Here is a 12,454-nt window from a genome sequence, read left to right on the forward strand (position 1 = left end):
TAACTGACTTACTCTCAACATACCATTTAATAGCTGAGGAAACTCATGCCCAGAAAGGTTAAGTAATTTACCTAGAGTCACACAGCAAGTAAGTGATAATGCGGAAGAATAGATTAAGGTCCAGAACTTGTTGAAGGTAAGCTGTGAAGGGGGATGCCAGTGTGACTGTTGTGCAGATGGCCCAGCAGCCCTCTGCAGGGTGGAAGTGTGGGTGAGGGGCAGGCTGCAGTGTCCCTTTCCAAGCGTCCTTGGTCTCCCTGCCCGCTTCCTCCTCTGCCCTCGTATGTCCCTGATTTTTTATTGGGTTTTCCTTCAGTCTCTTTCAAATCCATTTCCTTCTCTTTCCACTGACCTCACTCTCCCGAACTCCCCTCGTTTGTGTCTCAGCTTTTGTTACGATGCTTGATATTTGTATCCACATTACCGTATCCACTAATCCATCTCCCGGTGGCGTGGCAGCCGCTCTCAGTCTTCTGGCTCTCACAGTTCCCAGTTGGGTCTGTTCTCATCTGTGCCCGGCTGCATTTATATTGGAACTTCACAGTTCAAAACCCTGCAACTCCTCACTGTATGTTAGAGTAAGGACCACGCTCTTTAACTGGGGTCCTGTGATGCTTTGGTTTGTAAGTGACAGATAACCAACTAAAACAGTGTAAGAAAAAAGGCAAACACGGAGAGTGAGTCCCTTGCTTCAGGCACAGCTGAATCCAGGGGTTTGGGGCCATATTATCAGAGTTAATTTTGAAATACGTGAGAGCCCCCAGCAGCTCAAGGCTCCCATCTTACCAAATGAGCTCCCCAACAGAAGGATGGTCTCCCCGCCCCAATGGCTCGGACTTGGCCCACATGCCCGATATCCTGAGTCACCGTGGCATGGGGTTGGGCCCAGTTAAATAGGTACGAGCCACAGATGTCCATACTGCTTCCCATTCAAAACATTGACGAATCTGGTTCTCTCCAGTGTTCCTCAGTCCTCTCCCTGTGCATTAGGTTATTCACTCCCCATCCCCCTCACGTGGCTGCGGTATGCTTTTCCAGCTCTGCCTTGAGTTATGCCGGTCTCCCTTGATGTTCTTTCTTGCCATCTCTTTGTTTATCAAAATTAGACCAATTTCTCAAGGCCCAGCTGTAATCTTTGCTACAAAGCCTTTCCTTATCCTACTACTGGCAAAAGGCATTTCTTCCTTTTCTGTCTAGAGTTCAGCAGGCTATCACTTACTGCCTTTCACTGTGTTAATAGTCTCCACCTTCATCATTCTGGACCTTTCTTCATCGCACTTACCTTTTCATAGGTCTTCGTGGGTACAGAGCAATTAGGCGTTGATTTTCTCTCTGCAAAAGCCTATAGAGTAAGCAAGCAAGGTACCTGTATCCTAATTTTGCAGTTCAGTGTTGCTTGAACACCAGCTGCGCACCAAGACTGGGTGTTGACATGAAAGACATTTTACCATGATGACATCCAGATGCTTTATTCAGATTTTACAAATGAGAAAATTGAGCCCAAGTAAGTAAGTGGTCAGGTGTACCACTGACCATTGTTTTTAGCTCCTGGAACATGCAAACTCTTTGCTGCCTCTGCGACTTTTCAGAAGCTATTCCTTCTGCCTGGAATATTCTTTCCACTCTCACCTCTCCTAACCCTACTCCTCTTCCAGATCCTGATTAAAATGTCACTTTTTTAGGGAGACTTTTGTTGATCATTTCCTTCCCCCGAGTCTAAAACAAGTCTCCTTTTCTCTCCCAGTACTCCTCTGTTTTTCCTCACAGTGCTCATCACAAATTGTAGTTACTTTACTTGGATAAATGCGTATGTTTGATGCCTCCCCACTAGACTGTGTACCCCACGAAGACGGGGACAGTGGCATCTTTAACTCTTAAGCACTCAGTGCCTGGCACTGATGCCTGACACAGAGGAGGCACTCAAGAAATACTGTGTCGAGGGGCCCCTGGGTGGCTCAGTCCGTTAAGCATCTGACTCTTGACTTTGGCTCAGGTCATGATCTCACAGTACATGGGACCAAGGCCTGCGTCGGGCTCTGCACTCCGCATGGAGCCTGCTTGGGATTCTCTCTCTGTCCCCCCTCCCTCAGCCTCTCCCCTGCTCATGTGCACTCGAGTGTGCGCACTTTCTCACTTTCTCTAAATAAACACTAAAAAAAATGTGTTGAACGAACAAATGCAAATATCAGCCGTTCTCACAGCTAGTAAATGCCAGAGCAATGTTAGAGCTCAGGTTGCCTGAAGCCCTGGTTAGCGTAACTCCCGACTCTTACCGTGTCCTACTCTGTGCCCATGAGCAGCCTCCCCTACTAAGTTATGTGATCACCAAGACTAAGAACTATTCGAGTTCTTTGTATGGGTTCCAAAGACATTAACCCTGTTGAATATGTGGGTATTTAGATTATGGATGGTAGGTACCTGTTTGGTTGTGTGGACAGAAGGGACGAGAGATGGACAGACAGACTGCCTTGCAAGCAAGGTGCCAGGATAACCCATAAAGGAAACCAGAAGAGGATGATAATGTGTGGAGGCAAGAGGAGAATGAGTCTAACGTATTGTGCGCCTGCCCTGCTGCACAGGCCCTGTGCTGGAAGGCAGTGGTGGTTAGAAACATCAGCCTAAATACAGCACGTTAACTTGTACCCTGATAAGATCTAAAAATAATACCCTATTCTGGAGTTCTTGGAATAAACCTTCCATTTTGGTGAGTCTTGAAGAGTTTTTGTTTTCATATTCCTATCATATTATATTGGAACACTTTCGTTATACATGAAGGCAACTTTTATTCTTACACCAGAGTGAGCAGCCTGTTACTATAGCAATATTGAAAGTATTTTGAGGTATTTATATACAGTCTTCTACACACTCCTTCAAACTGTACATAGCAGTTAGTAGAAATAGGCTATAATATCCAAAATTGTTTTTCTCTCTCTTTTCTCTATTAAACTTCTGTGAACTTGGTTATAATTTAGTTTTTAAAATGTGAGCCTTTTATTTTCGGAAAGATTAATTTAGGGGAGTCGTGAATATATCTGACCTATGAAACATCAAAAATAGCTCTGAAATAATTTGAATTTTGTTGTGAGTACCATCAAGATATAATTGCTGCATGAGATCTGTCTTTTTCAGCAAATACGGTGCAATCATAGATTCCTTCTGTGTGTCTGCAGGGCCTGGACAGCTTCAGAGTAAAACAGAAATTCTTCTCAGGGAGCAAGGAGCCAACATCCTCCTTTCCTGTGCCATATGATCTTCCTCCAGAACTGTATGGAAGTAAAGGTAGGACACAGGTGAAGGGAAAGCGTCCGTGTTTTATGCCAAAAGAGAAACAGTGCCGAGGAGAGAGCCGTTGGTCTCCCAGTGGGAGGCTGGCTCATGGAAAACTTTGGAAACGCAGGTTTGAGGAGGCCCCTTTGCCGCCCTGTCTGGGGCCGCAAGAGCTGTGGTTCTTGAAACGGTTGGTCCCCAGGATCCCTCTGCACTCTTATTATTAAGGACCACAAAGAGCTTTTATTTACATGGGTTTTTAGATCTCTTGATGTTTACTATATTAGAAATTAAAACCAAGAATTTTGGTTAGTTTTAAAGTAATAGTAATAGACCTAATTATATATACACACACACATATATATATAATTTCCCCTCCCCGCCCCAAAAAAAAGAAAGTGAGGAAAATGGCATTATCTACAATTTTTGCAAACCTCTTTACTAGCTGGGTTAATGAAAGATAGTTAAATTCTCATAACTGCTCTGTTGTGATAGGATGTAACAAAGCATCTGTACACTCGTGAAAAAGTGAAAATAAATAATGGCTTAATATTTTGATGAAAATAATTTTGACTTCACAGATACCTCCCATCCTCTTAAAAGGGAGATGCCCTGGCTGCCCAAGGCTGTGACTTTCTTAAAGGCAGTGACCAAGTATTTTCCGTCATAGAAGGTCATTGGAATGTTGGTTCGGGTTCGTGGTGTTTTTGGAGGCAAGCTGGCTGGCATGAATGGCATCCGGTTCTGACCCAGCCCCACAGGCTGCAGGGCCACTTTCCTCGGGCCCAGAATGTCTGTCTTTGAAGCGAGTTCACACTTACTAGACTCACATAGAGCGGATGTATAATCAGGATGTGCCTGTTAATTTAAAATGGCGAAAGGTCCTATTACAACCAGCGTATTTCTCCTGGAAGGTAGGTGCCTACGCGGAGAGCCAGACCATAGTCGACCGTTTTTGAGTGAATGCTGAATCTGAACGGGAAAATCTTTGTTCTTGATTGGAAAGTTTTAATGCCCTCACGCCATTAAGATTCAAAATCTCTAATTCCCTAACAGAGTCAGCCTAGCACAGTGGGTCCCTTTCTTCCCTGGACGGTGCTCAGTGCGTTCTAGATACTGCCCCACCCTCATTCACCCTTTCTGGCTTTTTCATGGTAACCACGCCAAACCTGCCCCTGCCAGTGGACCTGTTTCTTAGATTGTACTGACACATCTGACCCAGTTTGTACTGTCTCCTGCTGTTAGTGTGCCGGCTGCCTCTGGCGGGTGACTTACAGCTATAAACAGTTGTGTTGATAGTAAATTTCAGAAGGCTTTTCTTTTTCCTTTTTTCTAAGCTGTGTATGTTTGAATTCTCTAAATTTGTTAAATCCTCTAAATTTGTTGTATATTCATGCATTTTCATTTTTCACTAGCAAGATTATATCGGTTTTGTCACAATTCCAGAAAATCTGTACCCCCCACCCCCACCCCCTGCACAAGCAAATGAAAACTACTGCTAGAGAACCAGGCTGTGTTTCTGTGTTGCCAGCTGTGCAACTTATTAAGTGACCTTGGGCAGTTGTTTGCTTCCTCTAGGCCTTAGTGTCTCTATCTATAAAATGGGAAAATAAGAGTGTCTACTTCAGAGAGTTGTTGAAAAGAGTAACCAAGATGCTATCTTATCTGTCAAGCACCTAACACCGTATCTAGTGCAGAGTTAGCAGTTCATAAACGTTAGCTATTGTTGCTGTTATTTAAAATATCCAGGTCAGTTCCTGGCCCATAATGGTGGATCAGTGTTCATTTTCTCTCCTTCCCCTTGGTGAGCTGATGATGAAAAGAGCCTAAGGCCTGTGCAGGGCAGTCCCTGAATTGCCCAGTGTCTCAGGACATGAGCGTGAAGACCTCTCCTTCCACCTGCTGGCTTTACGCTGTGGCTTCGTCTTTTCTCCCCTGTCTGTTCTTCATGTTCCTTTTTTTTTTTTTTTTTTTTTTTTTTTTTTTTTGCCTTAAACCTGATTTCTGAATAAGCTTAGCGGAGGTGGGGACTGACTGACTTAAGCTTGACTTCCCTTAGTCTGGCCTTGGGCTATGTACTTTCCACCCCCAGCCCAGAACCTTGGGTAGAATTCCACCTCCTCCACTTAATCCTAATCTCCAAAGGACTTTGAAAGCAAGAACGAAAGAGATCAAGGAGCCTTAAAAATATCCCAGAGTTTCTTCAGTTCCAGTAGAAAAAGCATTCCCCAGGGGTGCCTGGGTAGCTGAGGCAGTTGGGCATCTGACTCTTGATTTCCACTCAGGTCATGATCTCATGGTTGGTGGAATCGAGCCTTGAGCTGAGCTCTGTGCTTGACAGCTCAGAGCTTGCTTGGGATTCTCTCTGTCCTCCCTCTCTCTGCCCCTCCCCTGCTTGCATGCATGCACCCACATGTGCACGCACGCTCTCTCAAACTTAAAAATTAAAAAAACAATGGAACATACAGAACTTCAGAGGCTTTGGTTATATTCTATTAAGTGATCTATCCCCCCTTTTTTTAAATACATACAGTATATGTATGCAGTTGGCCCTTGCACAGTGCAGGGGTTAGAAGCGCACCGACTCCCAGTGCAGTTGAAAATCCACATATAACTTTTGACTCCTCCAAAACTTAACTACTAATAGCCTACTGTTGGCCAGAAGCTTTACTGATAGCATGAAAAGTCGATTAACACATACTTTGTATATGTATTATATACTGCATTCTTAGAATGAAGTAAGCTAGAGAAAAGAAAATGTGAAGGAAATCATAAGGAAGAGAAAATACACTTAGAGTACTGCATATATTTATTGAAAAAAGTCCACGTGTAAGTGGACCCATGCAGTTCAAACCCGTGTTGTTCAAGAGTCAACTACAATATTCTTTTCTTTGAATTTCTGACATAATTTTAGATTCAGAAAAAAGTTACAAGTACAAAGAATTCCCATGTTCTCTTCACCCAGGGTCCCCAAATGTCAGTGTTTTAGAGTATTTGCATATCTCCTTTCTCATGTTAACTTTTTTCTGATCCATTTAAGAGAACATTGCAAGCAAATACTTCAATATATATTTCTTAAAAATACTCTTACATAACTACAGTACAGTTATCAAAAGGAATTAATACTGATTCAGTACTATCATCTACAGAATTTATTCGTATTTCATCAGTTGCCCCAATAATGTCCTTTATAGCAAAAGGGAAGTTCCAGGTTATGTGTCACGTTTGGCCATCGTGTCTCTTTAGTCTCCATTAATTTGGAACAGTTCCAGAAGCTTTTTGTTTTATGATAGTGACACTTTGCTGAGCACAGGACAGTTATTTTATTTTATTTTTTAACATTTATTTAAAAAAAATTGTTTAATGTTTATTCATTTCTGAGAGACAGAAACAGCCTGAGCATGAGAGGGAGACACAGAATCCAAAGCAGGCTCCAGGCTCTGAGCTGTCAGCACAGAGCCCGACGTGGGGCACGAACCCACAAACCACAAGAGTAGGACCTGAACCGAAGTCAGACATTTAACAGACTGAGTCACCCAGGCACCCTTCACAGGCCAGTTATTCTGTAGTCGGTGAGGGACGTTCTACATTTGGTTTGTCCACTGTTTCTTCACAAGTAGGTCCAGGTTGTGTACTCTTGCCAAGAACACCACAGAAGAAATGTGTTTTTCTTGGTGCATCATATAAGGAGCCACGTGATAATTACCTGATTACTGATGAAGTCAATATTGATCATTTGGTTAAGGTCGTATTTGCCAAGTTGTATATACCTTTTGCAGGTTTAGTATATTTCAGATTTAAGTTTTAAGCGTGTGGAACTAAGCTGATTAGCTGAGTATGTAATTGCTCATTTGAAGAGGTCATTAAAACCTTGGCACATGTGATGCACATGGTCTAGATTAAGCACATACATAGTGTATGATTATTTCTCTCAAGTGCTTTAAACCATTGGTTCCCATATAGTTTAGCCACTCCCCCTACTGCTTGATTCACTTGCAATAATTTCTTGAATTCCGAAACTTCAGTCTAGACCTATCAGAATTATTGCTAAATAGTAGAGGCAGATTCATAAACTGTTTTTGAAAGGGAAACAGCTGATTGAACTTTCTAATCCAAAGAAAATGCAAAAGAAGTCATATAAAATCGTTGATACACTTTTAAAGACCTGTTTTTGAAAGCTCTTTGGAAATGAGGACTTTTTTTTTAAATCAGAGAACCAGGAAACGTTTTTAGACATGATTTTGATCATCTCTGTTAATAAAATCTATTTTTGTTTCATAGTACAAACAGAAGGCTGACACCAAACGTCTAGCTTAGCTTTTTTTTTTTTTTTAAATACTTATTTATTTATTTAGAGACGGGGCGGAGAGAATCCTAAGCAGGCTCCACGCTATAGGCGCGGAACCTGACGCAGGGTTTAATTCACAAACCATGAGATCATGACCTGTTCATCTCCCTGGTTTGGGCCCCTTCCCACTAGACATTGTCTTCTACACAGCTGCCATGCATATCTTCTATCACACTCCTGTTTTAAATTGTTTCATTGTGTCCCAGGAAAAAGCTTCTCATCCCAGACTCTGTGTTAAGATCACCTTTAGAACTTGGTAAAAGCGGGGCACCTGGGTGGCTCAGTCGGTTGAGCGTCCGACTTCGGCTCAGGTCATGATCTCACAGTCTGTGGGTTCGAGCCCCGCATCAGGCTCTGTGCTGACTGCTTGCTCAGAGCCTGGAGCCTGCTTCAGATTCTGTGTGTCCTCTCTCTGCCCCTCCCCTGCTCACGCTTTGTCTCACTCTGTTTCTCAAAAATAAATAAATGTAAAAAAAAAAAAATTAAAAAAAAAAAAAAAAAACTTGGTAAAAGCGTGTATTGCCAGGGCCCCGCCCAGACCGACTGAAACAAGGTCCCTCGAGGTGGGTTGTGGAGAAGTGCACCAGCAGTTGTCACGTCAGCCACCTTTGGGAACCACAGCGCAGACATGAGGTTCAGAATTCCAGGACCGTGGCCTGCCTGCTTGTGTGTCTGCCCCGCGGGACTGCACCCCCGGGGACCACAGCCTTGTGCCTGGCTCCCAGCCAACACTCAACAGATCGCTCAGATCTGCGCATGCCTATATGGTGAGGCACGTTTTTCTCCCATGGGACAATTTTGGGGGGCTGCTTAAAACAGGCTTTCCTCTAAGCCCCACAAGTATTAACGCTGATTTCCAGGAATAATGGGCAAAAAGACCCAGCAGAGAGACAGCCAGCATGGCAGGTGATCAGCTCACAGATACCGACATTTGCTCACTTACAAAGCAGAGTGTCCAGAGATTTGTGAATAGCACGGTCACCTTACTCGATCATTGTTGGCCAACAGGGAGAGGAGGAAATGCAATGGTGGTCTCGAAGTTACTGGCTGACTGGCAGATGGGTGCATCACAAACCCTGCATTGGTGGTGAATCTAATAGCCGCTCTTACAGCAAGGATCCTGGGGTGCTCTGCCTTGGGGATGAAGTAGAGCCGATGTTACCAATAGAGCAGTTTGCGGAAAAGACGGGCGAAGTGTAGCCGCAGAAGAGGTGCTCCCAGTGGGAGACAGTTGGTGCCCTGCTGAGGCCGGTGTGTAGCTGCGGGGAGTGTCCAGCAGCATCTTCCCGGGACTCCAGCCCTGCCAAACCCTCACCTCTTACGAAGCGAGCTTGCAACACAGTTCCACACGGGCCGGGCTTCTGGCTTTCTAACAAGCTGGTTTAACTGAGTGTGTGGTTTCGGGCTTTCGCACTCTCTCAAGGTCAAAGAGAAGAACAGAGTCCTGGTAGCTTGTTGCCATCTTTGGCATCCTTTCCCTGCGCGTCCCGCTGGATGCTGCTCTGTGCGTGCTGGCTCTGCAATTATTCCACAGATGATTCAACACTGAACTGTGAGGAGAGCCTCGCATTGTTTGCCAGGCCATCCTCTGAGCTACCGTGTCACCTCTCTGTTCGGGAGGAAGGGAGAGCTTCCCCTAAGAGCGGGCTGGCAGGGCTGAGCAGCTGCTCGTGTGGATGGTGGTTTCGGCTCACCTGCCGAGTGGTTGGTTCCCTGTAAGCACTCAGCCTTCTGGAGTTGTGTATTTGATACTCAGTGGGGAGATTCCATGGGGATTTACTTTTCACCCTCGCAGCATATTTACACCCTAGGCATATATGGTTCTTTTGAATTGGTTTGATTCTAGCAGCAGTGAAGCATGGTAGAAGTGATTTGTTCAGATTTTTTTCAATTTCTGAAACCTCAGTTAAAGGGGGGAAAGTTTGCATTTCGGAGCACCTGCAACATGTCAGGAACTTCTACAGGTGTTCTCTCATTTATGTTTCACAGTAATCCTGGGAGGTTGCTTGTGCAGCTAATTCCCATTTCACAGATGAGGAACCTGAGGCCAACATTTGAACATAGGTCTTCAGGGTTCTTTCCATCGTGTCGTATCAAGGTGTGTTGTCGTCTTCAACATTGCCCTGCAGTCATTATAGGAACTGCCTCATCAGTTCCTAACCTAAGGAGCAGAACGAAACCATTTCACGGATGTGAAAATGAGCCCCTTGGTTATATGTGACCATGACCATGCCATCTGTTACTGTTGGTTTCTCCAGCTTCGTAAAAGGAGAAAATAATAACTGCCCTTGTTAAGGTTCTTTCTCTGCTGGACACTACATGGCTTTATCTCTTTTAACTCTCGTGACAGTCCCACGGTGTAGGCACAGATAAGGACTCTGGGGCTGAGGGAGGTGAGGTCACTTGTCAGTGTAAGTGACAAGCCGGAATGTACCTCCTGGCTTCTGCTTGCCTGTTTCCACATTCGCTTGCCTGGGCCTTAGCACAAACCTTTACCGACAGCCTTTGTCTGAAATGGACTATTGTCTGGGGTTGGTTCAGAAAAGCTTTTTGACAGTTCGTAGACTCCAGCACATGGGTGGTTTTATCCTACCAGGTAAGTGAATTTTTTTAATCCTGTTCAAATAAGTGTTATACATATGTAATATGTTTTTTCTGCCCTGCCCCCCAGATCGGCCATGGATTTGGAATATTCCTTATACCAAAGCACCAGATACACACGGGAATATGTGGGTTCCCTCCTGAGAATCTTAAAGTACTGTGGAATTTAGGTTTAAGGCATCAAGCCCCAAATATTAGATGTTGTTTGTACTGGACGTTCACCCTTAAGTTTTATCTACACCCCTACAAAACTGCAAAACTCACTCCTGTGAACATGGATGCTGGTTATACTTTTAACGGTCATTAACAGTGTCACTAAAAAAAAAAAAAAAAAAAAAAAAAACTCTTCTAAACTTTGGAATGAAAACTGGACAGCGTTAAGAGAATATACGTAAAATCATCCTCCGAGCGATGTGGGATCTCACGGTGGTGCCAGCTCTTCTGAAGATGGACTCTGTGTGTCGCGCTCCATCGGGAAAGGCGCTCTGGATTCAAACGCAACTTGTCAGGGAAGGATGTGATTGTCCGCTTATTACCCAGCCCGCAGCTGTGTGTCTCAGGGCTGCCGGACGTGCGTCTGCGGGGGTCCGTGGTTGGCGGAGGTTGGGGCGGCTGCTGTTGAGACGCCTGGGTCCTGCTGCCTCTCGTCTCCCCGCAGCCTCACGGGGCTTGTCCTGCTCCCGGTGCTGTGCCGGCCCCCTCTCTGCGCACGGGCGGGTCGCGCTGCCCCTTACCACCTGCCCTTTCCTCGCCCATTCCTCCGAGTGGAGCGGTGTCTCTTTCATCCCCACAAAATTCCAGAAAAGACACACAGAACCATACAAAAGTACAAGTATTGTACTTGGAGGAAACCCTGAAAGATGACCTAATTTGGTGCCTTTGATTCACAAGTGAGGAAACTGAGGCCCAGAAAGGTTCAGGATGACCCCCCCCCCCCCACCACGCCCCCCATCACATAGCTGGTTTGGGTCAAAGCTTGGAGGGTCTTGCTCTGCTTTATGTTCCTATGTCCTTCATACTTAGAAATCAAGTTCTCCTAAGATGTAGACCCTCTTTTATTTTTTTTCTACATGAGGCTGATTTCATTTTGTCACCACCTTCATCTTTGAAGCGTGTTGAATGTTAATTTTGAAAGATTTTTGAAGATAGCTTTTCAGACCGTTCCTCAGAGGCCTACGTTTTTCACCTTTAGGAGCCAGCAGGGTGGGCGGGGGTGCGTTGACAGAGAAGACAGCTGCGGGCCTCCACCCTCGTCCTGTCAGAGCAGCTCTGCTTCGCCTATTTTAGATTGTGGGATTCTGTCAAGGGTATTATCGACGGGTGTGTGCGTGCACGTGTTCTGCGTTTTAAAAAGTTGAAAAGCCATTGGTTAGTTTAACCAGTTCATTACCCAGGTAAGAAGACGAAAGCTTAACCCTTTTCTGACCATGCCTTCTACTTCCCAGAACATGCAAACCCTACATCACGTGAGCCGGAAGGCATTGGGAAGGCACCCGGGGCTGGCCCGGAGTGGGTGGCCGGCGGTCTGTGTGTCCAGAGGACTGGCTGAGGCGCCTGGCTGGCTCAGAGGAGCGTGGGGCTCTTGGTCTTGGAGTGATGAGTTTAAGTTCCATGTTGGCTGTACAGATTACCTAAATAAAACTTAAAAGCAAAAAAAAAAAAAAAAAAAAAAAAAAAAAAGATGGGCAAAGTACCCCAGGATTCTCACCAGCATGGTGGTCCCATCCTGGGTGGGGGTGGGGGCAGCACCGAGCAGGCCTCTGTCAACAGGAGCGGTGTCCCCAGGACTGAAGAATCAGCCTGTTCTACAGCGGGATTCAGCCCATCAAGAGGGCAGCAGATGGACAGCGGTCACAGCCCCCTGCTAGGAGGCACTGTGTGGAGTCCGACACGCAGGCACGTCGCTCGTCTGTCTGCTCCATGTAACTGCAAGGTGTATGGGAGCTCAGAGCTGGTCTGGGACTGCCGAAGTTTGAATCCCAGCCCTGCCACTTGCTGTGTGGCCTACACCAGGCTGTTTAACTTCTCTGTGCCTTGGGCCCCTCAGCTGTAAAATGGGAGTGGTGTCAGTCCTTGCAGATGGTTGAGAGTGGGGAGTTACTACTATGTGAAGATGCTTGGTGCCCGCACAGAGCGAGAACTGTCCAGGGATTGCTACTGCGGCTGCCATACTTGATTCGTTAGCATCATCCTCATTTTCCTGATAAGGGACTCATTCAAAACGGTGAAGTGTTTGTG

At 45.4% G+C, this 12,454-nt stretch overlaps 1 protein-coding gene across 5 annotated transcripts in view; it reads left to right on the top strand.

Moving 5' to 3' along the window:
- Nucleotides 1-10,467, top strand: part of TDP1 (tyrosyl-DNA phosphodiesterase 1) — an 89,089-nt gene extending 78,622 nt beyond the window's left edge. For all 5 annotated transcript variants that reach the window (XM_078447915.2, XM_078447913.2, XM_078447918.2 and 2 more), the window contains 2 exons: nt 3,171-3,279; nt 10,287-10,467. In XM_078447915.2, the coding sequence (XP_078304041.2) occupies nt 3,171-3,279; nt 10,287-10,360 (183 nt within the window). In that variant the 3' untranslated portion in view covers nt 10,361-10,467. The remainder of the gene's footprint in view (nt 1-3,170; nt 3,280-10,286) is intronic.
- The last annotated feature ends 1,987 nt before the right edge of the window (nt 10,468-12,454 follow it).

This window comes from Panthera onca, chromosome B3 (assembly GCF_046562875.1).
Source record: "Panthera onca isolate mPanOnc1 chromosome B3, mPanOnc1 haplotype 2, whole genome shotgun sequence".
NCBI lineage: Eukaryota > Metazoa > Chordata > Mammalia > Carnivora > Felidae > Panthera > Panthera onca.